Source organism: Chelonia mydas, chromosome 6 (assembly GCF_015237465.2).
Source record: "Chelonia mydas isolate rCheMyd1 chromosome 6, rCheMyd1.pri.v2, whole genome shotgun sequence".
Lineage (NCBI taxonomy): Eukaryota > Metazoa > Chordata > Testudines > Cheloniidae > Chelonia > Chelonia mydas.
In genome coordinates, this window is record NC_051246.2 from 20,561,882 (window position 1) to 20,588,422 (window position 26,541).

At 50.6% G+C, this 26,541-nt stretch overlaps 1 protein-coding gene and 1 long non-coding RNA gene across 2 annotated transcripts in view; both read right to left on the minus strand.

Annotated features, from left to right (window-relative positions):
• Positions 1 to 4,281, minus strand: part of LOC122466304 — a 67,389-nt gene extending 63,108 nt beyond the window's left edge. The window contains exon 1 of the long non-coding RNA XR_006291717.1: positions 4,233 to 4,281. This is a non-coding gene — a long non-coding RNA (uncharacterized LOC122466304). The remainder of the gene's footprint in view (positions 1 to 4,232) is intronic.
• Positions 1 to 26,541, minus strand: part of LOC102943481 (NACHT, LRR and PYD domains-containing protein 3) — a 509,145-nt gene that overhangs the window by 156,421 nt on the left and 326,183 nt on the right. The window contains exons 17-18 of the mRNA XM_043549314.1: positions 23,760 to 23,930; positions 18,492 to 18,659 (exon numbers count right to left, since the gene is read on the minus strand). Of these exons, the coding sequence (XP_043405249.1) occupies positions 18,492 to 18,659; positions 23,760 to 23,930 (339 nt within the window). The remainder of the gene's footprint in view (positions 1 to 18,491; positions 18,660 to 23,759; positions 23,931 to 26,541) is intronic.

Consider the following 26,541-nt stretch of genomic DNA (forward strand, 5'->3'; position numbering starts at 1 on the left):
CCAGAAAGGATCATTACTTTATCTTGTCTGACCTCCTGTATAGCCCCAGCCATTGAATTCCACCCATTTCCCCCTGTATTGAGACCAAAGTTTGCATTAGATTAAAGTAGATCTTCCAGAATGGCACACAGTCTTGAAGACTCTAAGAGATGGAGAATCCATCACTTCTCTGGGCACTGTAAAGCCAGCGTAGGTGGCCATCTCAGGATTGCCCTGGCCAGGTGGGTTTTTCAGGACAGGGCTCTATACCACCACCGCCCTAGTCCCGATATAGGTCACATGGCCAGGAAAAGAAGGCACATCTGGAGTGTTGTTGTGCTCCGATAATCCCTGGTTAGAAGTGGGAGCTGAACATGGCAAACAGCTGTCTTTGACACCCCTTTAAGTACTGTGATAACTGGAACTCAGCTGAACACAAGAATATGGCTCAGCTGTAGAGCACGACTAAACCTGAACTAAACGAGAACATGATCACTCTCTGGAAACACTGCATCAGAAAGGAACATTCCAAAAGAGAGAGTTTGTTTAGGCTGGTCCAGAAGAATACAACTAGGAGTAGTGGGCTGAAATTGAGTATAGGCTGAACCCCAGGAAAAGCTTCCTGAATGGGAGAACTACCATATTATATTGTGGAAAAGTCTTCAGAGAGAAGTGGTTTTATGATTTAATGAACACAGATAAATGTTGGAAATGGAATGGAGCTCATTCATCCACAGTAAACTGATGGCCCACTTACGGGGCAATATGAATTTCCACAAATTTTAGTTTCTTCCACAGTCTTAGATTTGTAGTAATTTGTGCATGTTCGTGGTTTTCATTTTTCTTAAATATTATACAAATGCCTTAAAATAGGTCCTGGGAAAACTGGCAGTGTAACTGTACAAAACAAGGAAAATGGTAAAGACAGAATAATCTGACATTATGAACACTCATCAGTTTTTGGCATAGTACCTGCTGCACTCGCAAAGAAAATGCAGGAACGACCTGTTATGGGAACTTTCAGAATGTTCTGCTTCTAGTAAAAATAAAATAGACACATTCTACTTCTTTTCCTTTTGTAATATTTCTTGATGAAGCAGCTTAAATTGCAGGAAGAATGTTTGCTTCTTTTCTCTCAATATACTGAAGCAAAATCTGACAGGGTTTATTTTGTGACATTACAGCAGCTATCTTGTAAGCAATTTCGGGACCATTTTACTAACCCTACCAGTTCTCAAATGCACAGTTTAACGCAGTGGAATGTGGAGATGATTGGTCTATCACAGATGTTAAGAGAAAACTGTAGAGATAATCTTGCAAATCAGGCCATTCTAAACAGAAACTACTTCATCTACAAAACACAAAGCTAGAAGAACAAACTAGGGACCCAGTCCTGGAGTCCTTACTAAGGCCAAATTTATATGTACATTCCATTGCTGCCCTCAGTCACCCCAAACATTCCTTCAACAGGGAGGAGTTACAAGCTGCCTGGTAGGTTTGGAGAATATCAGAGAGATGGGTTATTTCTCTTGTCAATCATGACTGCTCCCATTCCAGCTCATTGGAGCCAGAACTGCACAGAAGGGCTTTCAAGGGGCATGGAGGGAAGGAAGAGGAAGATGGAATATGCAAACACTCCTCCTTTCTTCACTCCTAGGGCTGGGGTGTCTGGTTCAGTTGCCCCTTCATTTGGGGAAGCAGAGAGGAACATTTCACCCTTCATGCTGTTACAGCTCCTACTCCCACTGCCCAGTTACTTTCTTTGACTTCTTCTAACACAGCTCCAGAGATCGCTTAAGAAATTTTGGAACCAGAGCTAATGGAATCTGTTATTCTCCCTTCTGGCTTTAATACAAATATATCAACAAACTATAGAAATATATGAACTTGCAAACATATGCCCTCCATTTCTAGGAGGGAGCAGAGAACCTGCCACACCCATATCTTCCTTTGTCTAGCTGCACTGAAGATTCTGGCTTTCTCCATAGAATTTGATTGACTGTAATATGATCTTAGCTCACTGAAAGTATCATGCATTGTGGACTCACATTGAGGCACTAGAGAGAGTTTGTTTAGACTGAGTTTCAGGTGTTTTTTCCATCCAGAAATGGAGGACAGTTGTTCTCTGCAATCTTCTATGATCAGAGCATAGTTTCACTTTTGCAAACTGTCCCTGCATTTCCTGACATTTTGAAATCAATTATTAGAACTAGCCTTGCCCCATCCCAGATGGGGAAAAACTCTCCTAAATTGAAGCTAAGGTTAATTATGCAGTGACAGTGGGTGTCCAGAATACCTGGTGGGCCTGCAGGTAGCCAGGTACTATCCCTGTGCGCACACAGCCTTCTGTTCTCATTGGTCTTATTTTTAAAAGTGAAAACCTAGGACACACCCTTTGTCCGGGATGTCACAGGGAAGACTCTTGTTGGTGAAGTGGTAAGAAAAACAGGCAGCCTCTCCCCACCATGGCCTCTTTCAGAATAAAAAACTAGCACTTTACAGTAAAGGGCTGGAAGGGAGAAAACAACTAGAGCTGCTAACTTATTAGTTTATTGTGAGTTGTGTGATTTTGGCCCCAGCTTTAGTCCATTTTGTGATGTGAATCGCTGCAGCGTTCTCACAATTTTGGGAAGCAAAACGAGAGACCCTTTTCCCATCCAAAGTTCTGTAGCCTCATGGAAAGTCCACTGAACTGCAAGACCAAAAAACATGATTTCCACTCTCAGCTCTTTCACTTACTGCTAATATTTCTGCATCCTTTATACAGAGGTCGCTTGGACACTCCTCCACCCTAGCAAAACTTTAGTGTGGTGTCCCCATCCTGAACCCTAGAACGGGGGTTCTCAACCAGGCAAAGGGATATGGGGAGCCTTTTGATGGCTCCGTGGTTCTGGCAGAAGGCAAAGTGGGGGACAGACATCAGGTCGCAGCGCCACTCGCTCAGGTGTGGCCATGACAGAGGAGTGGCCTGGCCACATTTGAATGAGCAGCCCTGGGACCTGCCGCACAGGGTACCAGAGTCACTCAGGTTTGGCCCAGCCACCCCAGGCAGAATCTGCCACCGTAGGCCACTGCCTCATTTATCTACAACTAGAGTGGCCCCTACCTTTCTAACCCTTATTCTAAGCCAAGCTCTCATACCTTGGAGGTCACTATCATTTGTCGGTTAGGGAATGTCTGCGCTGCACAGTTCACCCAGGCTCTTATCCAGGTTTGAGCCTTAACCCCCACCCCACCCAGTAAAACCTTTGACCTTGGTTTGGAGGTGATCTAAGGCCAGGCGAGCTCACCCGGCTTGGGGGATGGAACCCAGGTTCTGCTTTAAGTCAGGCTGAAATCCACCCACTTTCTTGTGAGGATGCTGGCAAAAATAACCTGAGTGCTGATAGTCCTCCAACGCCCTTCCCTCAAATCCCCTGGAGGACAAACAAGTTCTCCCACAATTGACTAGGAAAGAATCCTAGAATGTCTCTGCACAGAGAGCCCTGGGATATCCCCCCCCCCACCCCGAAGCACACGGGTGAGTGCAGAAACAGTGAGAACACGGTAACACAGGGATGCTCACACCCAGGGTGGGCTAACCCAAGTGCTCAGACGTGGGTGCCAATCACTGGGTTAACCGTGCAGTATAGACATAGACTTTGATAAGGTCACTAAGGGTATGTCTACACTGCAATTTAAAACCCATGGCTGGGCCATGCCAGTTGACCCGGGCTCACAGGGTGCTGTTTAATTGCAGTATAGGGTGGGTTTTTTTGTTGCTGGGTAGACATACTTTAACTCACTTCCAGCTGCCACATCACAGAGCAGCAGCGCTCAGAGCAGGGCTACTCCAGGCAGAGGGGGCACAGCAGCACCCATAGCTCCCTAGTCTCTGTCAGATGCAGAGGTTTCAGGGAAGCAGGAAGATGCCGGATGTTAGAGAATTCAGATCAAAGATTCTTCTTTAATACAAAAGCCAGGCAGGACGAGCTAATCCCCCCGATCCATACAAAGCTATACTGAGTTGAGTCACAGAGACACTTACTGTGAGAGAGGGAGGGTCCAAACAGAACTTGCTATCCAGTTTCCTTTCTTTGGCTCCGTTTTCTCACTCTTTAGACCCACAAATAGAGAGACAAGAGCCCAGGACCCAAAAGGAGCAGTGCTAGTTCACTCTTGCCCCACCTGCAGAGTCTGCACTGAGTGAGGAAAACTCACCTGTGAAAGTGAAACTCAGAGAAATGCATTTACCCTGTTAACCCTTCACTCACCTCAGAGCTGCCCTGTCCTCCCGGGGCTCAGTTGAGCCTGGCTGTAACACAGGTGCACAGAGGGGAAGGGGCACTTCCCCTGTAACTTGCACAACCTGTTGCAGGTTTGGGGGCTTTTTTTGAGGGGGGGTGGCTTCCACTTTGTTGTTGTGGGGCACAGGCACTGGGGGAACCGCTGGCTTGGGGAGGCTAGCCCCCCAGCCCCGCCCTTCCACCTGAGGTCACACCCCTTGTATGCCCACTGGAGCCCAACCCCCGCCATTGTGGCCACTGGCCTCTGCCCTGCACCCCCAAGTCCCCCCGCACTGTGGCTGCTGGCCCCTGCTCCAGGCTAGCACCTCATCCCCACCCTGTGGCGCAGGGAGGCCGGGCAGCCAGCCACAGAGACCTGGAAGCAGGAGGGGGACTGGAGGTGGAGTGTGGGCAGGCCTCACCTGGCTGTTTGGGGAGGTTTAGCCTCCACTTGCCTCTGATACCTGCCGCCCATATTATGCAGGCCTTTTTTTAATTCCCCCCTGGAGAGTGTGATTGGCTCTTATTTGCACAATCCTCTTGTCTGCGTGAGAGCACAGAGCTAAGGAAAGCTTGGAAGGCTGCTGCCTTTGGGGCCTCATTTTTCCTTTCGCCTTTCGGGTGGCTCGACTTAGCGGCGTGTGCGCCTGGCGCTTGCTGGCTCCTGGCCTTGCTTTCAGTTCAGCCAGCGACCGGCACTAGGCCCAGGGGGTTGTGGTTTGGGTTATAGGGGCAGGAGGACTGACGGGCACCCCCGCTCTCAGCAGCAGCCTGCGATTTGCCGGAGCTGTGTGAGGCCGGGCACAATTGCAGCCCCTGTGCTCAGGGCAGTGCAGCGATTGCTCCCTTCAAGTCACCCCACCAGGGCAGGGAGCAGGAGACGTGGGGCTGAGGCACCAGCCCACAGACAGGGACTGGCACATGGCGGGGGGAGGGGGAGCGTGTAACACACATTGAAGGGGCAGCAGGTGCCGTGGTCTGTCTACAAACCCAGGTTTCCTCCCTGCCCTCGCCCTGGGGCAGCGCTGCTCCACACCTCCCCCAGCACGGGGCTGTGCAGACACATGAGTAGGGGAGGGGAGCGGAGGGGGCAGCAGAGACATGTGAGGTATCACGTGGGTCAGAGACACATAGGATGGCAGATGAGAGGGCCGAGGGTCAGAGGCGCACCCCACACAGAGGGGGTCGGGAGTCCCCTGTCAGTCACCTCAGCTGGGGGTTGGAGGATTCTGGGGGCAACAATTCAGTCAGGAGTATATAGTACAAGTCATGGACAGTCATGGACAGGTCACGGGGCTGTGAAATTTTGTTTATTGCCCATGACCTGTCCATGACTTTTACTAAAAATAACCATGACTAAATCTTAGCCTTTCCTCTGAGGAATGATTGAAAACATTGGTTTTGTTTAGGCTGGAGAACAGAAGACTGAGAGGGGACATGATAACAGTTTTCAAGTACATAAAAGATTGTTACAAGGAGGAGGGAGAAAAATTGTTCTCCTTAACCTCTGAGAATAGGACAAGAAGCAACGGGCTTAAATGGCAGCAAAGGCGGTTTAGGTTGGACATTAGGAAAAACTTTGTAACTGTCAGGGTGGGTAAGCACTGGAACAAACTACCTAGGGAGGTTGTGAAAATTCCATCAGTGGACGTTTTTAAGGCCAGGTTAGACAGACCCCTGTCAGGAATGGTCTAGTTATTTCTTAGTCCTGTCTGAAAAGCAGGGCACTGGACTAGACGACCTTTCAGTCATACACTCGAGGTCTCTTCCAGTCACACACTTCTATGATTCTATGACTGAAGAGGACAAAACACTTTGTTCTTTTATTCTCCTTACTCCCCATGAAGATGAGTTTTGCAAATGATTCCTTCCATCAGCTGAGGTGGGAAGGAGGGAATAAAAATCCTTCATAAGAAGGAACTTTATCGCTATGCTGCTTGGACTCTGGGGGTGAGGTTTCTAGGAATAAGTAAAAAAATCCCATGTTATTAGCCTGGGTTAGCCCTAAAGGACATATAGAGTTTGCATATTAAAGAAGCTTCTATTACTTTTCAGAACATAAGACTGTACTCATTTGTGTATGTACGATTACCTCTTTAACCTTGTAAATCACTTTCTTTTTTCCTTTTCCTATTTAATAAATTTTAGCTAGTTTATTATAAAACTGGCTACAAGATTTGTCTTTTGTGGGGGGGAGGGGGACTAGAGGTCTGTCCTCTCCCAGAGCCACCTTTGGTGTGAAATCTAAGATGCAACTGACCTGGGGGTACGTGACTGGTCTCCAGCGGGTAGCTGTGTTGGGAACTCTGGGATAGTCACCCAAAGTGTAACTGTAGTGTGTGGGAACTGGGCAATATCCCTTTAAATAGATTATGAGCCATCCAGTGGCCCTAACTGTCTTTGTTTCAGAACCCTGCAGTGCGTGTGCAGCCAGGCCTCGCATGCTGTATCCAGTTAGTAAACATGATTATTTGGAGCCCACTGGGCCCTTGTGGTTCCTTCTTATTGTGTTTGTTGTCTAAGGAGCGAAAGACCCAGCAATCACACGGCCCAGCGGCAGCAGGGAATCCAGGGCGGACATGCCACCCTGCTGCACCAGAACCTGGCTGGCTCGTGCCGACGCATTGCATGGCTGCAGCTTACAGCAACTGAATCCCTCTGCTGCAAATGGCAGTGATGCAATTGTCTAGTGTAGATGGGACTGCAGGGGTGAGTTGTCTCTGGCTCTCCATGGATGATGGATGGGAAAACAGCACAGCTCTTAATAGAAGAGCAAGGCCCAGGTTCTCGATCCAGCTGTGGCCCCTTGATGCTGCTGCATTGGTGTGAAGAGGCTATAGAGCCACTCAGCCGACTTCCTGAGGGTTCCCCTGCACTGGAGAATCCCCAGGTGCCTGAGCGCTGGCACCGTGGCTCCTATTCACCCCACTGCTGTCCCCAGTGCAGGGGGTGACAGCAGGGGAAAGGCGGGGAGGCTGGAGTTCAGCTGACCCTGGCAATCCCTGGCTGCTGGAACATCCCACTGGGGTCACAAGCAGCCGGGCACAACCTAGAGCAGCGCTGCAGGTTCTCTAAGTCCCGCCAGGCCCCAGGGTGAGGGGAGCACACAGGGAGCTGACAGCCACGTGTGAGCCTTCCACCCTTTCCCCTAAACTCTGTCCCTGCACCAAGTGCAGCTTGGCCAGACCAGAGAGTCTGGGCCTGAGGTCTCTAGCAGTGGAGGGGTGTGATGGGTTTAGAGAATAGAGGCTGGGAGGGCTCCCTGCTCTGTAAATAGGCTGGGGAACAAGAGCTGGGTCCCATGGAGACCAGGAGAAAGGGCGGGTCTCTCTGTTCCACCTCTTGCAAACAAGGATCAAATTCCACAATCTGAGCTGTTTATAATAAACCCAAGGAGTGAAGAGAAGGGGTGGGGTTTCCTGGAAAGATCAGCCCTGCTCAGCACCAGGAGCGAGGTCTTTCCCTGCCTGCTAAGGAAGAGGCCTTTCCTGCGCACAGGGTTCTCACGCAGGGCCCGTTACCGCACAAACAGCATGTGATTAAAGGTCAGTGCTGGAGTCCCCACCTGCTGTGAGCTAGGGGCTGGCAGGAGGAATCAGCCACTGCTCACAGCCTTGCCCCACAAGAGACTTGAATTTACTCCTTCCTGAACAATGTCACAGAGAGAAGGGAAATCAGTGCAGCTGGGAGTGGAAGTGGGGGAGGGGGGTGGAGTGAGCACTGAGAAGGGACGGGGAAATGTTTCAAGCAGCACATGCAGGTGTGTGGATATAGAGACTGACCCAGAGGGAGGTGATGTTAGGGAGCCAGTGCACCTGGGGCAGGGAGCAGGGTGTGGGCTCCAGAAGGCAGGGGAGCTGATGCAGCAGAATAGGAATGAGGAGAATGAGGAGGAGCTGAAGAGGCCAGGCCAGCAAGGGGGTGCTGGGGAGACACCAGAGGGAATTGGGCAGGTGTGATAAGGCATGGGGCAGGCCAGCCCAATGGGGAATCCTTGCTGGAGCCCAGGAGGACGTACAGCAGCTGTTTGCAGGTTAGGGGGCACCCAGTTGGGCACCCAGAGCACTGGTTGACAGGGGCAGGCAGGGAGGGAAGAGCTGCTGCTTCGTAACTCCAAAGGGTTTGCAGCACCCAGAAGTGCCGCAGTGACAGTGCCAGGGCAGGGTGCCATGGTGCGGTGCTTCCACACTAGCTATCTGACCACAGGGCAGTTAGACCCAGTGCTGTGTGTGGATACAGGGTAAATCTTTGCAGTTTCAATGCCCTCTGGGTACTATACCACAGTTCTTGGCACAGCAATGGATCATGAGAAATCAGGCAAGGCATTCTGGGAGCCATAGGCAGTTATGGGAGATGGGGGGTCAAACACCCATAACCCGCCAAGCAGTGTGACCGTTTCCATACCCTACCCCCAGAGTGTCACCCCAGCTGGACAAAGAGGGCTCACTGTCTGCTCAGAGCAAAGCAGGAGCAAAGTGTAACAGCACCAAAAACCAGGAAATGAACCTGTCTGTGCAGGGCATGGCCCCTCCACAGCGCCCCCTGTGGGATACAAGTGTGTCTTGTATCACCCAGCCCTTCGTCAGCCGGCACCAGGCTGTCAGCAGAACAGGCTGAGAGACAGAAACTCACCTCTCCGGCTGGTTTCACTGGAGCTGACCCCTTCTAGGCCTGGAGAAGGGTAAAACCCCAAGAAAAGCAAACAGCCCGTCCCAGATGTGCCGTGGGCCTTCCCCTCCTTAACCCTGCCCCAGTGGGGGAGAGGACGACATGATCTCTTGAGGTCCCTTCAGCCTTACAAAGACCCAATGACAGAGCAGGAGGATGAAGCAGGATCACCTCTCAGCGGCTGCAGAGGCAGCTGAAGGCTGCAATGGAGGAGAAACCCTGGTTGTCTTGGACTTCCTTGCCACCGGACACAGGTGCCTCTTCCACCAAGATTTGTGTGGCTGCCGGTGCAGAACGGCTCCCCCACATCAAACTACTCACGCGCAGGCTTCTTTCACAGGAACAAGGTTTTTTTTATAAAACCCGTGGAAGAGTCACATCCTCGACCTCGAGGGATCAACAATTACTACAACAACGACATGTCTGTGACTCCTTCAGGGAGCCTCTGGCCAGCCACAGCCCCGCTCGATGTCCTCTGGGCGCCCCCAGAAAGTGTCCTGAGACGACTGTTTCTAGCCCAACTCACCTTCCCCTCAGGGTGCCTGGACCATCCGCAGTCATGGGAGCAGGCTCTGTTCTCAGCCAGGAGTCTCCCCTGGAGCTGGGGACTAGAGGTTTGTGCTCCTCCCAGAGCCACCTCCTGCAGGGCCGGGCTTCTCCCCTTTGAACCTTCCCTCCAGTCCTGACGTGCCTGGCAGGTGCGGCAGCGTAGGGCTACGCGAATCCATGGCAGATGCCTAACCCCTTCATGTCTGGTGCGGGATCTGGACACCCATCTTCACACCAGCCTTGCTCAGACACAGCTGTCTGGATATGGGGCCGTGCAGGGGAGAATCACCCACAGTGTGTTAGGGCTAAATTCCACTTTGAGTTACCCCCTGCGCAGCCCCTTTGGCTTCTGCAGGAACAATCCTGCGCTGGCAGGAAGATCGTGGGTCTTGTCCATGTGTAACTTCTATGGTCAGTGGATCTGCACGGATGTAACTAAGGGCAGAATTTGGCCCTTGTGACCCAGCAACCTATTGGCTCCATCCAAGTCCTATAACAGAGGAATTACCATATAAACCAGTCCAGGTTTAACAGGATAAATTGCTGCAGGGCCTGCTTGAATTGCTACAAATTCACATACTGAAAAATCCAGTTGATGGCTGCTGAGCTAAGTTGCCTTTGGTATGGAGGGAAACAAATACACACGTCTTCAGAGAGCAGAAACATGTTAAACGCTGACATAAGATGCTCTACGCATTCCCCAGAGAGCAAGGAGAGATGAGGAGCATTTGGAAACAGGTGGGTGACACCTCCTCTGCACTCTCATTGCTAGTCACACCTCAGCCAGGCATTGCTGTCCCTCCAAGCACCTGAAGACAGACAGAGCCTGTGAAAATCCACCTCCACTTGCACTGGAGGCTCTGATTTTATGTCCAATAACTTCTCCAATAGTCCTGGGACTCTCCCTAAAACTTCTGCGCTGTTTTCAACTCTTTTGATAAGACTGTGCTGTATGAGAAAGCTGCAGAGGTGCCACTCAGCATGTAATGGATCTTCATCCACGCTCACAGTGTGTGAACTAGCTTAGGACTCTCCCTGAGGCCGCTTTTCAATGACAGGGGGGGTTCTGTTGCAGTTGTCAAGAACAGCTCAGTTTTCAAAGTGCTTTAAAATCCACTTGTGTAATTACCTGGAAATTGCTAGGCCAGTAGAAGGTCCAGGGTAGAGTTTCTGGTTCAAATTTGGACTCATCTGGTGAAGAGGTTTCCACGTTACATCATTCCCCGTCCACTGCATGAACTACCATCTTTCAAAACGCAGTAGTCTTCTAACACTTCTTAGCACAGAGCTAAGGAAAGTTCAGTCCTCCTCCCGCCTGGTCAAACCCACAAACAAATACACACTCTGTGTGTTTGGGGGTATCTCAATTGTTGCGTAATGGGTCCTGCATGTGTGTTGTATCCATATGAGCCAGGTTGTGAGGTGAGTGTGTTCATTTGTGCCTCCTCAGTCATGCACCAGGCTTAACTAGAACAGCAGCATCTGTCTGGGTCCACGGGGTGCCTGTTAGGGCTTTTGAAAATACCAGGTGATCGGCCACATTGTCCTGAACCATCTCTCTCTCCTGCGCCTTTGTTCTCCCCTCCCAACTGGATAGTCTGGGTCCTTTGTTGTCACCCTCACCACTTTTCGGAAAAAGCCAGGAGCACCCAGAGAAATGGGGGAAAAACAACCCCCCCCCCTTTTAGCCAACCAAACTGTCATTTTGCCAGCACACACTTCTGAAAGTCTTGACTGGAATGGATAAGAAACTGGGACCATGACAAAATCTCTGTGAAACATCCCTGAGGACTCCGCCCCCCCCACCCCCCCGCCCCCGGCTCTGGAGAATGGGAAAATTCTTATGCATTTAGCAGAAATTCTAAAAGTGCAGAATTATTTCTTGATACATGATCTTTATTGAACTCTAGCAAAACTGACACACATATACATCCAGGATAAACCTCTGTTGGAGATGGATACAGAAAAATGCCGACTTAATAGCTGTGGAGTTGTGTAAAATTACAACCCCCTTGTAAATATACACGTAATAGTATGAACCATTGTAAGAGAAGGACAGTTCCCCTTCGGACACAAGGATGGTTCTTGAGTCTCCCCCATGCACAGACTGAAAAAGGGAGGTTACCAGACCCCCTCCATCTCATAATCCCACATCTCTCCCACTCCGTGGCCCTGATCCCCTTTCTCCCTCCTGCCCCTCCCACTCCTCCCCCAAAACAATTACCCCATTGCAGTGAGAATAGAGCAAACCCAGCTCCTACTCCTAAGCCTCCTGCCTTCATGCAGGAGGCTTGGCCCGGACAATCTCTACCCAGCCCGTGCCACAGATGTTGATATGTGCTGCTGGAGTCCCTGGGGCTGGCAGGATTTAATTTTAACAGGGGCAGGTGTTCTCCCGCTCCCCCAGCTGCTCCCTCAGCTAGCAGCAGGGCAGCCAGGTCAGAGCTGCATTGGTGCAGTGGCTCCCGCCCACCAGTCCAGTAACTCTATGACCAGGTCAGGTTTTGTGTCTTTCACAGCATCCAGCTCTGCCCGCATTTCTTCACTTAAATACCCTTTCGTCAAGCTGTGAGGAAAACAGGGAAGGAAAAGGACGTGTTAATTCTCTCTGCAGACACAACATCTGAGTCCACAGCCCCTGAAGCCCAGCGCTGCACCCACAGGATCTGTGTCACTGTCACCGCCCTGCCTGCTGAGCTGACTGCCAGCAGGTGCCTTTCCCCTGTGGGGTGGGTGGGGGGGAAGAGAAATGCTGGTGCAGTCTGTAGCCTGGCCTCTGCTCCGCACCCCTCAGCACACACTGACACTGTGAGCTCTGAGCAGGGACAGCAATGTCCTTTCTGCACAGAAAGGGCTGGATTGTGCAGCCCTTGCTCAGGGGGGTGAGCACTTACTGACACAGACAGTCCCATTGATCGCTGTGGGGCTACTCAGCGCTCACAGGGAGCAGGGGCTGCAAAATCCAGCTCACAGAATCCACGGAAGAAGCATTATCTCAGCTCTCATGTGCTCCTCACACCCCCTCCTCACAGGCTTCAGTAACACCGTTCTTGAAGGAGTAGAGTTTTTAGCAGCTGTTGTGGGGCTGCAGAGTTGGCCTGACACTGCTGAAATCAGGTGGGAGCTCAAACTCCACCCTGGCTGCAGAAAGATAGGAACATTTCACTTTACTTTTACAGCCAGTTCAGGAGAATGGGGTTTGTCTGTCTGCAGCCAGGTTGGTAGAGCAAGAGCCAGGGCTCCAGTTCACAGCATGGTGCTTGTGATGCTGATAAACCAAGGGCCAGCTCTGGTCAAGGCCGTAGGCATCAGCTAAGAACTGACAAACTCATAGCTGGAAGCCAGACCAGCTGACTGGTATTTTAGTATCGTTCAAAGTAGATGTAAATGTATAAGAATGTGTTTAGTATTTAAACTTCATGAAAATCTGGTGGGAGGTAGCATGCATTGTTTTCACTTATCTGTACCCTGTTCTAATGGAATAGCAAACATTTGCATTGAATATGCCTCTGTAAGGAAGTAACTCATCAAACAAGAAAGAAGCTGTGTGTAATGCAAATTAAGAACTCTAACAGACAGGGCTGGATTTACGCCTTACATGCCCCTAGGCACAGCATCTTCAGCGCCCCCCCCCACCCAGAGATGCCTCCGCAGACCCCCCCACCACAACTGCCCAACACTCCGCACACCCCCACTGCCCAGTGCCCGCCCCCCCCCGCACAGCCCCACCACAATTGCCCATTGCCTCCTACAATTCCCAACTGCTCAGCGACTCAACACAACACACACAGACCTCCCACAACCCCCCAGTGTCCAGCACCCCCCACAAGCCTCCCACTGCTCAGCATCCCCCCAGCTCCCTCAATGCCCAGCACCCCTCCGGCCCACAAGCCCCTCAGAGACCCACTCTCCTGTGCCCTTCCCCCCAGCCACACTCACCCTGCTGGGAGGTGACTGTACCTGCCGGGCTGAGCTGGCAGCATGGCCAGGGACAGTCAGGGATCGCTCTGGCCCCTCGGGAACAGAGATCAGCCAGGCTGGAGCAGGAACAGGAGTGGGGCCTACCCAGGCCGGGCTCCCTAAGGACCCACTTGGCTGGCACAGCCCCCTGTGTTGTTCCGCTGAGCTCTTCCCCGGCACAGGGGGCTGCTTTGCCTTCCCTGCTGGCAGGAGCACTTCAGCAGGGCTGCGTGAGGCCATCTCCCCATCAGCTGCCCCTCCCCCTGCTGGGGTCCGGGAGTGGCAAATGTTGAATTTTTAGGTGCCCCTAGAATGACAGCGCCACAAGGCACGTGTCTACTGTGCCTAATTGGAAATCCGGCCCGGCGAACAGAAAGGTCTTAATTCCTGCACATTGAAAGCAAATGGCCATTGTGTGTGAGATCAAAGACCAGTCTCTAAGTGCATTCCTCTTTTCCCGCCATGAAGAAAGAACCCATGTACGGCCATCCTGACCACTTGGTTTCTGTGAGCAGCTGCTATAAATGCGGACACAAGGAAAAATTCTTCATCTTTTGACTGTTTGAATTCTTATTTTTATTCTCATTTTAGTTACCACTAGTAAGTGGTCCACTCCCACGCATGCCTCCTTCCTGCTCTGTACATCTTCTAAAGTTCTGCTCCTTTTGTGCTGAATTGTAACGTGATCCAACTGGTTCCCTGTTCTGTGATTTGATCACCTCCATCTCTGCTACCTTTTGAAATTATAGACTGTAACTCCCCTGTATATATATCTTTACCTGCTTTAACCTCTCAGTAACTTCCATTTCTTTTTCTGGGGGTGTTTCTACACAGGAATGGAAGCCTAGGGTTAGTGGGACTGGAGTCACCTGACCTGTGTCTAGAAACCCTGAGCTTGTGCATCTACCCTGCAGTTTAACCCTAGGTTAAGAATTTTCTGACCTGTGCTTGAACCTGGGACTCTGGCACCCACATTGCAGTTCACAGACCGCAGTAAAAGTAACCCTATCCCAGAGTGCCTAGCGCCCGCTCCCCCTCCAGTGTCAACACTCCAGCACTATGAATGTGTTGCACTCTACTTACTGCCCACCCTATTTCCTAACTGTGACGGTGCTGTCGATGGGATTCAGGTGCCCGTAAGGAGCCCATGAGTACAGAAACTGCATAATTAGCTCCTTTGGTGGCTGTCTCAATGGAACGACTGCAGTTTGTCAAGATACTGAACGGCCAGCTAATCTGAGAACTGGGCTCTCCACCTCTAGGCTGAGTCACACTGGCAGGAAAATGCCCATGTGCCCCTGTTCTGAGGATAATTAGGACGTCAGTCTCCAGGGCAGCCAAACTCTTCAACTGAAACTTTGCAATTATTAATTTTTAAAGTGGGCTGTTCAATGAAGGTGGTTTTGTGTGGTTGGTTTTTTATTTATTTTTGTTTTGAAGTTTGACATAAACTGTAGGTTTCGGAGGAAAAACACACCCCCACCTCAGGCTGGCTCCTGCCGGCTGCAGAGCAATGAAGTGTATCCCGAAGAGCTTGGGGTGCAGTGTGCTCCACCGTCCCGCCACAGCCCGGGAGGCAGGGATAAGGGATCCCTGGGAGTCTGTGGGGAAATTTAAAGGCTGGCTCCCACTGACTGCTCTCACAGTACACACTGCCTGGACACCTCTGCACACACAGCCCCAGGGAGGGCAGGGGGAGCCCATGGAGAAAGGGACAGAGAGCGGACTGTGAATCTGCCTTTGAAAGGTAGGGTGACCAGATGTCCCGATTTTATAGGAACAGTCCCGATTTTTGGGTCTTTTTCTTATATAAGCTTCTATTACCCCCCACCCCCTGTCCTGATTTTTCACACTTGCTGTCTGGTCACCCTATTGAAAGGGGGAAGGAGTGGCAGGGCTCTCAGCTCAGCATGGCTGGGGGAGGGATGACCCCCAACATCCTGGCAGCCACAGGCACTAACTTTATTTCTCCCAGTGGATGCTCCACCCCACCAGCAACGGGGCCCACCCTGGCAAGTGATGGGTGACCAGCCGCAGGGCACGGAACCGCTATGGCTGGTGGGTGCTGAGCACCCCCTATTTTTTTTCTGTGGGTGCTTGAGCCCCGGAGCACCCATGGAGCCAATGCCGATACTGGCAGCTGGGAGCTGCCTCCCACCAGTCAGCATTGCTCCCTGCTTCAGGCAAGCTCTGCAGAGCAGTGAGGAGGAGCCATAGACAGAGCTACCACTGCAGGAGGCTACGGGGAGGTTTTGGGGCTGGCTCCCACTCGCTGCCCTGACAGTGAACGATGCCCAGGCACCCTGCACACACAGCCCAGGGAGTGCAGGGGGGCCAGAGAGTGGAGTGGGGACCAAGTGGCTGCCCTGTAGGGAGGGGGAACAGCCAGGGTGTTAGGGGTCATCCTCCCCAGGCCGTGCTGAGCTGGGAGCTCTGGCCTCCCTCGGGCTGTGTGTGCAGGGGCACCTGGGCAGCATGCACCAAAATCTGGCTGTGCTCTTGGGACCAGGAAGCAGCTCTCTTTGCAAAAAGCTTCTTCTGATCAGTCTCCATTGAGAACCCTGCAGGCTCGCTGACAGTGTGCTGGCAGACCGCTGTTCAGCAGACAGTGGGTTAACGCTGATCTGAGCTGCTGCCGTTTCCAAAGGGCGATGTGGCTTCTGTTTGTAATAGAGTGCAACAGACTGCACCACTGATTGTCTGCATAGAGAGGACTAAGGAAGTTGCCCCAAGGAACTCTGGGATACATCTGGAGGGACCCGAGTCAAGTCAGGGCCAAATGCACACAGGAAAGAAATAGGGCTTGGACCCTAGGTCCCAGCTTAACACGGGCTCGGATGCTCCAGTCCTGCAGGGTCCTGGACCCTAAGTTTGAGTCCTAGATTAACATAATTGATGTGTGGACACAAGGGCAGTTAGGCTTGAGCCTGGGCTTATATTCCTGTGTAGATATACCCTTAGTAATGAATCTCTCAATAGCTTACTATAGGATTGGATGCCAGTGTCTTTGGTGTGAGATCGAGGATGCAAATCGCCCTTGGTGAGTGACTTGTCTCTTGGCAGCTGTCCATGCTCCTAAGTCCCCCCCAGACAGCTTGACAGTCCTGGTCTAAGGAAAGGGATGTGCTAGCATAACCCACCTTACCTAGTATGACTCTGTCCCTCTCTAATGGCTGGACCACATGGAAGAGTTGTGCTAAAATCACTCGAGTTTGCAATACTGACAGTTCCCCACCTCGACCTGAAAACATGATGAAAGGCAAAAACTTCCAAATTTTCCCTTATTCAAAATGGCTGCCATCTCCTATTACTGCCAATGAGTCTGAAGCCAGGAATATGGCTGCCATTTCCCTATAGTCCATCTGCTCATGGAAGTGAGGCTGTCCTTTGATAAAGTTGGCTGCCATCTCCCGCTGTTTAAATGAGATGGAAGCCATGCCCACAGGCAAAATGGCTGCCACTCTGGTTTGGGGGATAGACAGGACATAGGGACTGTGAGGAGTTTAGTGTGACTTTATTGCTTATACCAGGGGTGGGGAACCTTTTTTGCAATAGAAGCCATTGACCCACTGAAAAAATAAATGGTGGGCCACACACATTCAACTCACCTGCCCATGGGTACACGAAGGCTTGGGGCTTCCCCCCGCAGTGGGATGAGCCAATGCATGCAGCTCCAGCCCTGGGAGTGGGGGCGCTGAGATTCAGGGCTTCCCCACCTACAGGGATGCGAGCTGGCGCTCGTGGTTCCAGGCCTACAGGAGGATGCCAAGACTCGGGTCTTCCTACCTGTGGTGGGATAAGCCAGTGCTCGCAGCAACAGCCCTGTGGGCAGGAAGCCCTGAGCCTTGGTGCCCCCCATGGGGCTCGAGCCACGAGTGCTGGCTTTCCCTGCTGGGGCGGGAAGCCCCGAACATTGGTGTCTTTTCCCACCAGTGGGCGAGTTGAACATGTGGCCCATGGGCCAGATGATAATGAGCAAAGGGCCAGATCCAGACCACAGTCTGTAGGTTCCCCACTCCTGGTTTATACCCTTACCTGAATACCTTTCAAGTTCTTTAATATGTATATCTGTCACTCATCAACCCTAACAAGTAGTATAGGTCTATATGTGACTGCGACTCATGAGGCATTAACTAGGTCAGTGGTTCTCAGACTATTCACAGTCCAGCCCTTGATTTCTCCAAGGAAATAAATGTGTGGGGTGGGGGGACACAGTCAAGACAGTGATCAGAAAGGGATAGACGTTCCTCTACATGATGGATGAGGACAGATTAAATGCAGTCTCCATCTGAGCAACCAGGGAGAGGCATGAATTTCTGTGTACACTGCAGATTGATTTTTAAACCTGATATCTCACACATGTTGGCAAAGGAGTAGAAGGGAGTTAGAAAGTCTAAAGACACTAAAAAAACACAATTAGATTTTTTTTTAAATCTCATGATTTCAGGGGTCTAACTCAGGATTTTTGATGTCTTCATGTTGGCAATACTGGATTGTTGTTGTTGTTGTTTTTTGTCTCAAAATAATTCTGTCTGTAACATCAAAACATGCTGCACCTGGGATTTGCTAAAAGCCACCAGAAGCTGCGCCAACTTCACACTCAGCGCTGATGAGGAGACTGAAGAAACTGGTTATAAGTCACCTCTGCACTGCCCTGATCCTGGGCCAAGTGGGGGCCAAAACGGCCTCTGGTCTAACACAGAGGAACCTCAGGGCTGCCCTAAGGTACTCCAGATGCTGTGCCAGCCTAGGAGAGGTGGAGCACCATGCACTCTGCCCTGGACATACACCTCCATGCTCCTCCACACCCACTACATGGGGGCAGGGCGATCCGGTGATGGGTGGTACAGAGCTGGCTGTACCTGCATTCTGCCACCAGAGGATTACCCTGAGTCATTGGGATCCTTGGTTTTCCCTTTAGGGCAGCTGCCCAGCTGCTGTCCCTGCTCAACAGGGGCCTGAGCCCACTGCGTGCACTGTAGGATGTTGTGATCCTTCCTGGTACCCTGAGTTTAACTCACAGCATCAGTGTTACCAGGCACAGACTAAAGGGAGCCGGCTGCTACTTACTGTAGTTTCTGTAGTTTGCAGTTTGGATGTTTTAGCCTCTTACACAGCAGCCGCACTCCGGCCTCTCCCAGTTTACCCCACAGGTTCAGCTCTGTCAGGTTGTGGCTAGTTCTGAGAACAGGGGCGAGATCCCCGCAGCCAGCGGCTGTGATACCGCAGTACCCCAAGCTGCAGGAGAGAGAAAGGCAGAGAAGGGGGATCAATGAGTGAATGGGGCTCGTCACAGCTGGTCTGACAGGTGGCCCCACCCACCAGCCCCTCTGTCTGACCAATCAGAATTGAGAATGAGCCAGAAATCCTGCTATAGACACTGTCCGAAGACCCACCTCTTGTCCAGTGAGAAATAAACAGTGGGTGGGACTTCCTGTCTCAACTCCACCGCTTGCCCTTTGCCCTTCACCAAGCAACAGCAAGAATAGGGAGAAGGGCCGAGACACCTCCAACCTCTGCCACTGACCAATGAGGAATAACGTTTGGGGAAAGACTCCTTCCTAAGCCCCGCCCCCTCACCCTTTCCATTGGCCAACCAGAATTCAGAAAGAGTAAAAAGTTGCCCTTTAAGTCCTGCCCACTCAGCTCCTGACCAATCAGGTTGGTCTTGCCACTGATCAGCCCCGGGATGGTGCGACCCAATCAGAGCAGCCCCATCGCTCCAGGGAGGCTGTAGGGGGAGCCCCCTCCCCAGGCAGCTGGGCCAGGCTCAGAGCCAGCGGAGCTGGGAGATCCTGACCCTCCGCGCCCCCGGCACTAGCTCTGCTGCTCCCCTGCAGGACACAGACGTCTCCTGTCTCTGCCCCCAGCTCTGAGCCCCAGGCCTGGGGAGGGGAGGCAGCTGCGGGCCCAGCACTGGCAGCATCACACCCACCTTCCTCTGAGACCAGGGACCGAAGCCAGGGAGACAAAGAGAAGAAGATCCCCCTGGCAGGGGGTTTCCTGGGGAGGGAAGAGCCCCTGAAAAGGGGGCAACTGTGTGACCCTGTTGGCAGGGTCTGTTCCAGAGTCTCTGGTGCGGTTATAGAAGCAGAAGTTTTGCTGGTTTCTGTAACCCCCCTGCAGAGCCTGGGCTCCTGATGGAGCTGCCAGCCAGCTGAGTGGGTAACCAGGGCAGCAGGTTATAACCATGTGCACTTCAAGGACCACCCGCAAGTATGGCTCTCTTTGTCCTCCTTCAAGGCTTCATAATGAGCCCTCTGCACACCCAAGCATGATCCCACTCCCGTCTGCTAAATCTTGCACACACGTCGAGAAACCCCTTCCACCAGAGCTGTCACCTGCACGGCCTCCGTCATCACCTCATTTGCCTTAAAATAGTGTTACTCTGCCCAATGGGAAGGTGTGACGGGACCCCCGGGGTGCAACCTGTGACTGTGGGACCGGTGTGCCCCCTTTACTCTCTATTCTGGGGTGTCTGTCACAATGCCTTACTGGTGGCAAGCAGCAAACCCCTGCAGGTGCTGTTACCACTCGGTACAACTGCATGTGGAGCCCCACACCCAGCTAGATTGTGTGAATGCTCCCAGAGCCACTCATGAATGACAGAGAAAGGCCTCAACCAAATCCCCCCAGCTCCACAAGCTGAACCTGAGGAATATACCGTCTTGCACAGCTCAAGACCCTTTCTTGAGAAATGGAAGTTTATTGATTGGAAATTAAATGGAAAGTGGACACACACCAGCCTTTGTAACCTGAGCAAATTTACGGAGCACTTCAATCAAACTCCCTGGTAAGGATAAACATTTAACTAAGTTTATTGATTACAAAAGGTCGATTTTAAGTGAGTAGAAGTGATAGGCAAAAAGTCAGGGTTAGTTACCAAAGAAAACAAAACAAGTGCACAGTCTGAATCTTAAACCTGTAAGACACTAGGTGTATTTAGAGCAAGCAGTTTTCTCACCCTACTGGATGTTACGGTTCATAAAACACCGGGAGCTAGTGTCTGGGCACTTCCCAAACCACGGCATATTTTAGTGACACCCATATAACACAATTCTCATAACTTTATATTAATTAGTTATATACAAATGTAGATGGAACAATGGGTTTCAGCAGATCATAACCTTTCCCATAATACCTTACATGGCATGCTTTATATGCAATATCACAATTATGTACAAATGATGAATAAGGGGGTTACAGGGTGCTCCCTCAGAGTGTAGAGTGTCACAGGACAGAAACCTCAACATTTGGGAGAGAAAAAGCCCCTGAATTTGTACAAGGGAGAGACGCCCCCATGCCTTGGGGAACACCCAGAGTCTGTAAGGGTTTGAGGAGACCCCAATGTATTTTGGAGGCAAAAAAAGAGGAGCCTGCAATGGAGGGAGGGGAGAGATTCTAAGATTGGGTTGAAGAGGGGGAGAAAAACCCGAAGGCATATGTGGGAATCTGAGGGGATGAAGCCTAATTTGGGGAGGGGTAAAGAGAAGAGGGCATCCAAGTTGAAGCAAAAGAGAAGAACCCCACAAGATTTATAGGCTAAAAGAGAGAGAGAGAGAGAGAGAGGAAACCTGCGAAAGTGAGGAAAGAGTCCATCGTTACTGAGCTCAGAGGCAAGAATAACCTGATTTTTCTTTCTAACACAATGTTAAGTGTAAAATAAAGGGTTTTCAGTCCTGATTTAACTAAATCTGAATGGAAACTTAATCCTGGCACTGCTCATGTCCCTCCATACATTCTCCCATTGACTCAAGTTGATGCTGGGTGATACACAATGTGTAAAAAGAAAAGGAGTACTTGTGGCACCTTAGAGACTAAGAAATTTATTTGAGCATAAGCTTTCGTGAGCTACAGCTCACTTCATTTTCAAATCTGTGCTTCTGGTTCAAAAAAATCTCAAAATGATTTCAAGTTGATCCCACCACTCTGCCACCATGTCAAGGTTCCTTCCCCACTCTGAACTCTAGGGTACAGATGTGGGGACCTGCATGAAAACCTCCTAAGCTTACTTTTACTAGCTTAGGTTAAAACATCCCCAAGGTACAAACTATTTTACCTTTTGCCCTTGGACGTTCGCTGCCACCACCAAACATCTAACTGGTTTTATTTTATTAGGAAAGAGCCCGTTTGGAAATGTCTTTCCCCCCAAAATCCTCACCAAAACCTTTCACCCCCCCTTCCTGGGGAAAGTATGATAAAAATCCTCACCAATTTGCATAGGTGACCACAGACCCAAACCCTTGGATCTTAAGAACAATGAAAAAGCATTCAGTTTCTAAAAAGAAGAATTTTAATAGAAGAAAAAGTAAAAAGAATCACCTTTGTAAAATCAGGAGCATCTGTTGACAAACAATCATATCTATTTAGGGTCTTCTGGTTTCGATGCACTTCTATATTAACAATATGTAATTTGAGACACTAGAAAGTTATTCCAGTGCAGAACTCCAGATGAACACCATGAATGCTCTTATTAGTCTTATTGCATGGAATTTTGCCTTTGAAATGTCTGAAGACCTTCAAATATACTGGAAATGGCACCTGACATTTCAAAAATATTTGGGAGACGGCCACCCTCCACCTCCAGGCAACTCTACCTGGATTTTGTTTTGCCTCTTTAGAGCTTTCAGATGTTTGTTTGTGTCTGGTCTGGTGAGCAGTCAGAGCTTTTTGAATTTTTCTGACACACTTCAACAGATCACGTGTATCATGGTCAGAAAATTCATCAGTAGCACTGGCCCTAATTTTTAAATGCTGATTGTTAAGGAGCCCTACTTAAAAAAGCACAACCATATAAAAGAGAGGCTGTGTCCAATCCAAAAAGCACATTTCTGAGACAAAAAACACAAGAGAATGACAACAGTTCTCTGCAGGAGAAAGGATGCTCTTGTAGTTAAAACCCTGGCTCTACCACAGACTCCCCCATATGACTTTGTGCAAGTCAGTCTATTTTTATGGGTCTCAATTTTCCATCTGGAAAATGGGAATAATTATATTTCCTTCTCCCATCCTTTGTCTCTCTGGTCTGTTATAGCAGGGTGATGCTATAGTTAAGGTTTAGACCAGGCTTCTGTTTAAAATTCCACTCTTCTAACTGTTTTAAAATCCACACGGTTAGTCAGATTGCCTTGAAAGTTGGTGAGCCTAACGGGTGCTTGGGATTCTGTAAGTGTTCCAGACTGTTGTATGATTGACCAAGTTGTTCCCAAGATACAGTCTCAGGGGATAAAAAGCTTTTCTTAAAGGTGACAGATTTCAGCAGCATTTTGTGCTCACACGGTGTGTCTACACTGCAGTTAGACACCAACTATTGGCCTGTGCCAGCTGATTTGGGCTCCACGGATCAGGATATGAGGCTGTTTAATTACAGTGTAGATTTCCAGGTTCTGGCTGCCAACTTAGGGTCTGGGATCCTCTGACCTCAAAAGTCCTAGAGCTCAGGCTCCAGCCCACGCCTGGAAAGCTACACTGAAATTAAACAGCCCTCGCAAGCCCAAGTCAGCTGACACAGGCCAGCCATCAGTTTTTAATTGCAGTGTGGACACACCCACAGATAGCAATCAAACCAGGGCTCAGATCATTGCGCCAGGATGCCTACCGCTCGAGGGTTCCTCCAACAGAGAGTCTGGCACCCTCTAGAGAAAATCAAATTAAAACTTTATGTGAATTTTTGCTTCTCTACATTACAACATCAGAAGCCTGTTAACACTCTTTGGCTAAACGCATTTCAGATTGGCTAATCTAGTTTATTACATTTCAGCTTTAAAATCTAATCGGCCCCCTGGCAAATTCATAAAACAGCTCCACATTTACAATTACAGCTGTGCATTGTGCTTGGCATTGTATGGTATTGGGCCAACGTCCTTTGCATAGAATTCTACCATGTTCAGCAATTTCACCTCTATTATTATTAATTAAATTGTAATGGGTTTCTTCTCCCCCAGTGGCTGGGCTACAGGGGGTTGTGGTGAGAGAGAGAGAGAGGCTGAGGGAATGCGAAATTGAAACAAAGTGTTCTTATGGTTGGTGGTGCTGCCCGTCTCCGCTCCGGGGGAAACAGGCACTGCTGTGTTAAGAGATGTTTCGATTTTAGGTATTGTGGTTTAGCCTCATTCCTTCCAATGATGTTACAAATCCCCCTGTAACAGAGGCAGACTGGAGCAATACGCCTGCTTCTTTTACTTCAGATTTCTGCCCGGGGTTGGATTTGGACTCACAGAGCCAGGGGTGGTACACAGATGCAGTTATTGTAACACATCCCCGGAGATATCCAGGTCCTGTGATGGGTGGTTTTCCAGATAGTAGCCTCTCTCTCTCTCTCTGCCGGCTGTTACTTACTCCAGTCTCTGCAGTTTGCAGTTCAGGTGTGTCAGCCCCTTACACAGCAGCCGCACTCCGGCATCTCCCAGATTATTACCACGCAGGTTCAGCTCTGTCAGGCTCTGGCTGGTTCTGAGAACAGGGGCGAGATCCCCGCAGCCAGCGGCTGTGACACCGCAGCTCCGCAAGCTACAGGAGAGAGAAAGACGGAGAAGGGGGATCATGATATGAATGGGGATCGTCACAGCTGCTCAAACAGGTGGCCCCACCCACCATCCGCTCTGCCTGACCAATCAGCATCGAGAATGAGCCAGAAATCCTGCTACAGACTCTGTCCGAAGACCCACGTTTTGTCCAGTGAGAAACAACCAGTGGGTGGGACTTCCTGTCTAAACTCCACCCCTTGCCCTTTACCCTTCACCAAGCTACAGCAAGAATAGGGAGAATGGCCTAGACACTTCCAACCCCTGCCACGGACGAATGAGGAATAACCTTTTGGGAAAGACTCCTTCCTAAGCCCCGCCCCCTCACCCTTTCCATTGGCCAACCACAATTCTGAAAGAGTAAAAAGTTGCCCTTTAAGTCCTGCCCACTCAGCTCCTGACCAATCAGGTTGGTCTTACCATTGATCAGCCCCAGGATGGTGCGACCCAATCAGAGCAGGCCCATTGTTACAGGGAGGCTGTAGGGGGAGCCCCCTCCTCAGACAGCTGGGCCCGGCTCAGAGCAGCAGGAGCTGGGAGATCCTGACCCTCCGCGATCCCGGCACAGACGTCTCCTGTCTCTGCCCCCAGCTCTGACCCTCAGGCCTGGGGCGGAGAGGCAGCTGCGATGCCCAGCACTGGCAGCATCACACCCACCTTCCTCTGAGACCAGGGATCATCAAAGCATGAAAGACAAAGAGAAGAAGATCCCCCTGGCAGGGAGTTCCCCAGGGTGTGGGGAGGGAAGAGCCCCTGAAAGGAGGGTGACTGTGTGACCCTGTTGGCAGGGCCTGTTCCAGAGTCTCTGGTGAGGTTATAAAAGCAGAAGTTTTGCTGGTTTCTGTAACCCCCCTGCAGAGCCTGGGCTCCTGATGGAGCTGCCAGCCAAGTGAAGGGGTAACCATGGCAGCAGGCTGGCTATGTCCATGTGCACTTCAAGGACCACCCCAAGTATAACTGTCTTTGTCCTCCTTCGAGGCCTCACAATGAGCGGCCCTGCACACCCAAACATGATCCCACCCCTACCTGCTAAATCTTGCACACATGTTGAGAAACCCCTTCCACCAGAGCTGTCATCTGCACGGCCTCCTTGATCACCTCATTTGCCTTAAAATATTGTTACTCTGCCAAATGGGGAGGTCTGACGGGACCCCCGGGGTGCAACCTGTAACTGTGGGACCGCGGTATCCCCTTTACTCTCTATTTTGGGTGGTCTCTCACAATGCCAGACTGGTGGCAAGCAGCAAACCCCTCCAGGTGCTCTTACAACTCAGTACAACTGCGTGTGGAGCCTCATATCCAGCTAGATTCCATGAATGCTCACAGAGCCACGCATGAATCACAGAGAAAGGCCTCAACGAAATTCCCCCAGCTCCATGAGTTGAACTTTAGGAATATACCTTCTTGCACTGCTCAAGACCCTTTCTTGAGAAATGGAAGTTTATTGATTGGAAATTAAATGGAAAGTGGACATTCACCAGCCTTTGTAACCTGAGCAGATTTACGGAGCACTTCAATCAAACTCTCTGGTAAGGATAAACATTAAACTAAGCCCTGGTCTACACTAGGAGTTGTGGTCGAATTTAGCAGCATTAAATCGATTTAACCCTGCACCTGTCCACACGACGAAGCCTTTTTTTCGACTTAAAGGGCTCTAAAATCGATTTCCTTACTCCATCCCCGACAAGGGGATTAGTGCTGAAATCGGCCTTGCTGGCTCGAATTTGGGGTACTGTGGATGCAATTAGATGGTATTGGCCTCCAGGAACTATCCTAGAGTGCTGCATTGTGACCGCTCTGGACAGGACTCTCAACTCAGATGCACTGGCCAGGTAGACAGGAAAAGGCTCGCGAACTTTTGAATTTCAATTTCCTGTTTAGCCAGCATGGCAAACTGCAGGTGACCATCAGCAGAGGTGACCATGATGGAGTCCCAGAATCGCAAAAGAGCTCCAGCATGGACCGAACAGGAGGTACGGGATCTGATCGCTGTATGAGGAGAGGAATCCGTGCTATCAGAACTCCGTTCCAGTTTTCGAAATGCCAAAACATTTGTCAAAATCTCCCAGGAGAATGACAGGACATGAGGACAGAGGCCATAACAGGGACCTGAAGCAATGCCGCGTGAAACTTAAGGAGCTGAGGCAAGCCTACCAAAAAACCAGAGAGGTGAATGGCCGCTCCGGGTCCGAGCCCCAAACATGCCACTTCTATGATGAGCTGCATGCCATTTTAGGGGGTTCAGCCACCACTACCCTAGCTGTGTTGTTTGACTCCTTCAATGGAGATGGAGGCAACATGAAAACAGGTTTTGGGGACGAGGAAGATGATGATGATGAGGTTGTAGATAGCTCACAGCAAGCAGAGAAACCGTTTTTCCCGACAGCCAGGAATGGTTTCGCACACGGACCTGGAGCCAGTACCCCCCGAACCCACCCAAGGCTGCCTCCCGGACCCGCCAGGCAGAGAAGGGACCTCTGGTAAGTGCACCTTTTAAAATACTATACACGGTTTAAAAGCAAGCATGTGTAATGATTCATTTGCCCTGGCATTCGTGGCTCTCCTGGATATACTCCCAAAGCCTTTGCAAAAGGTTT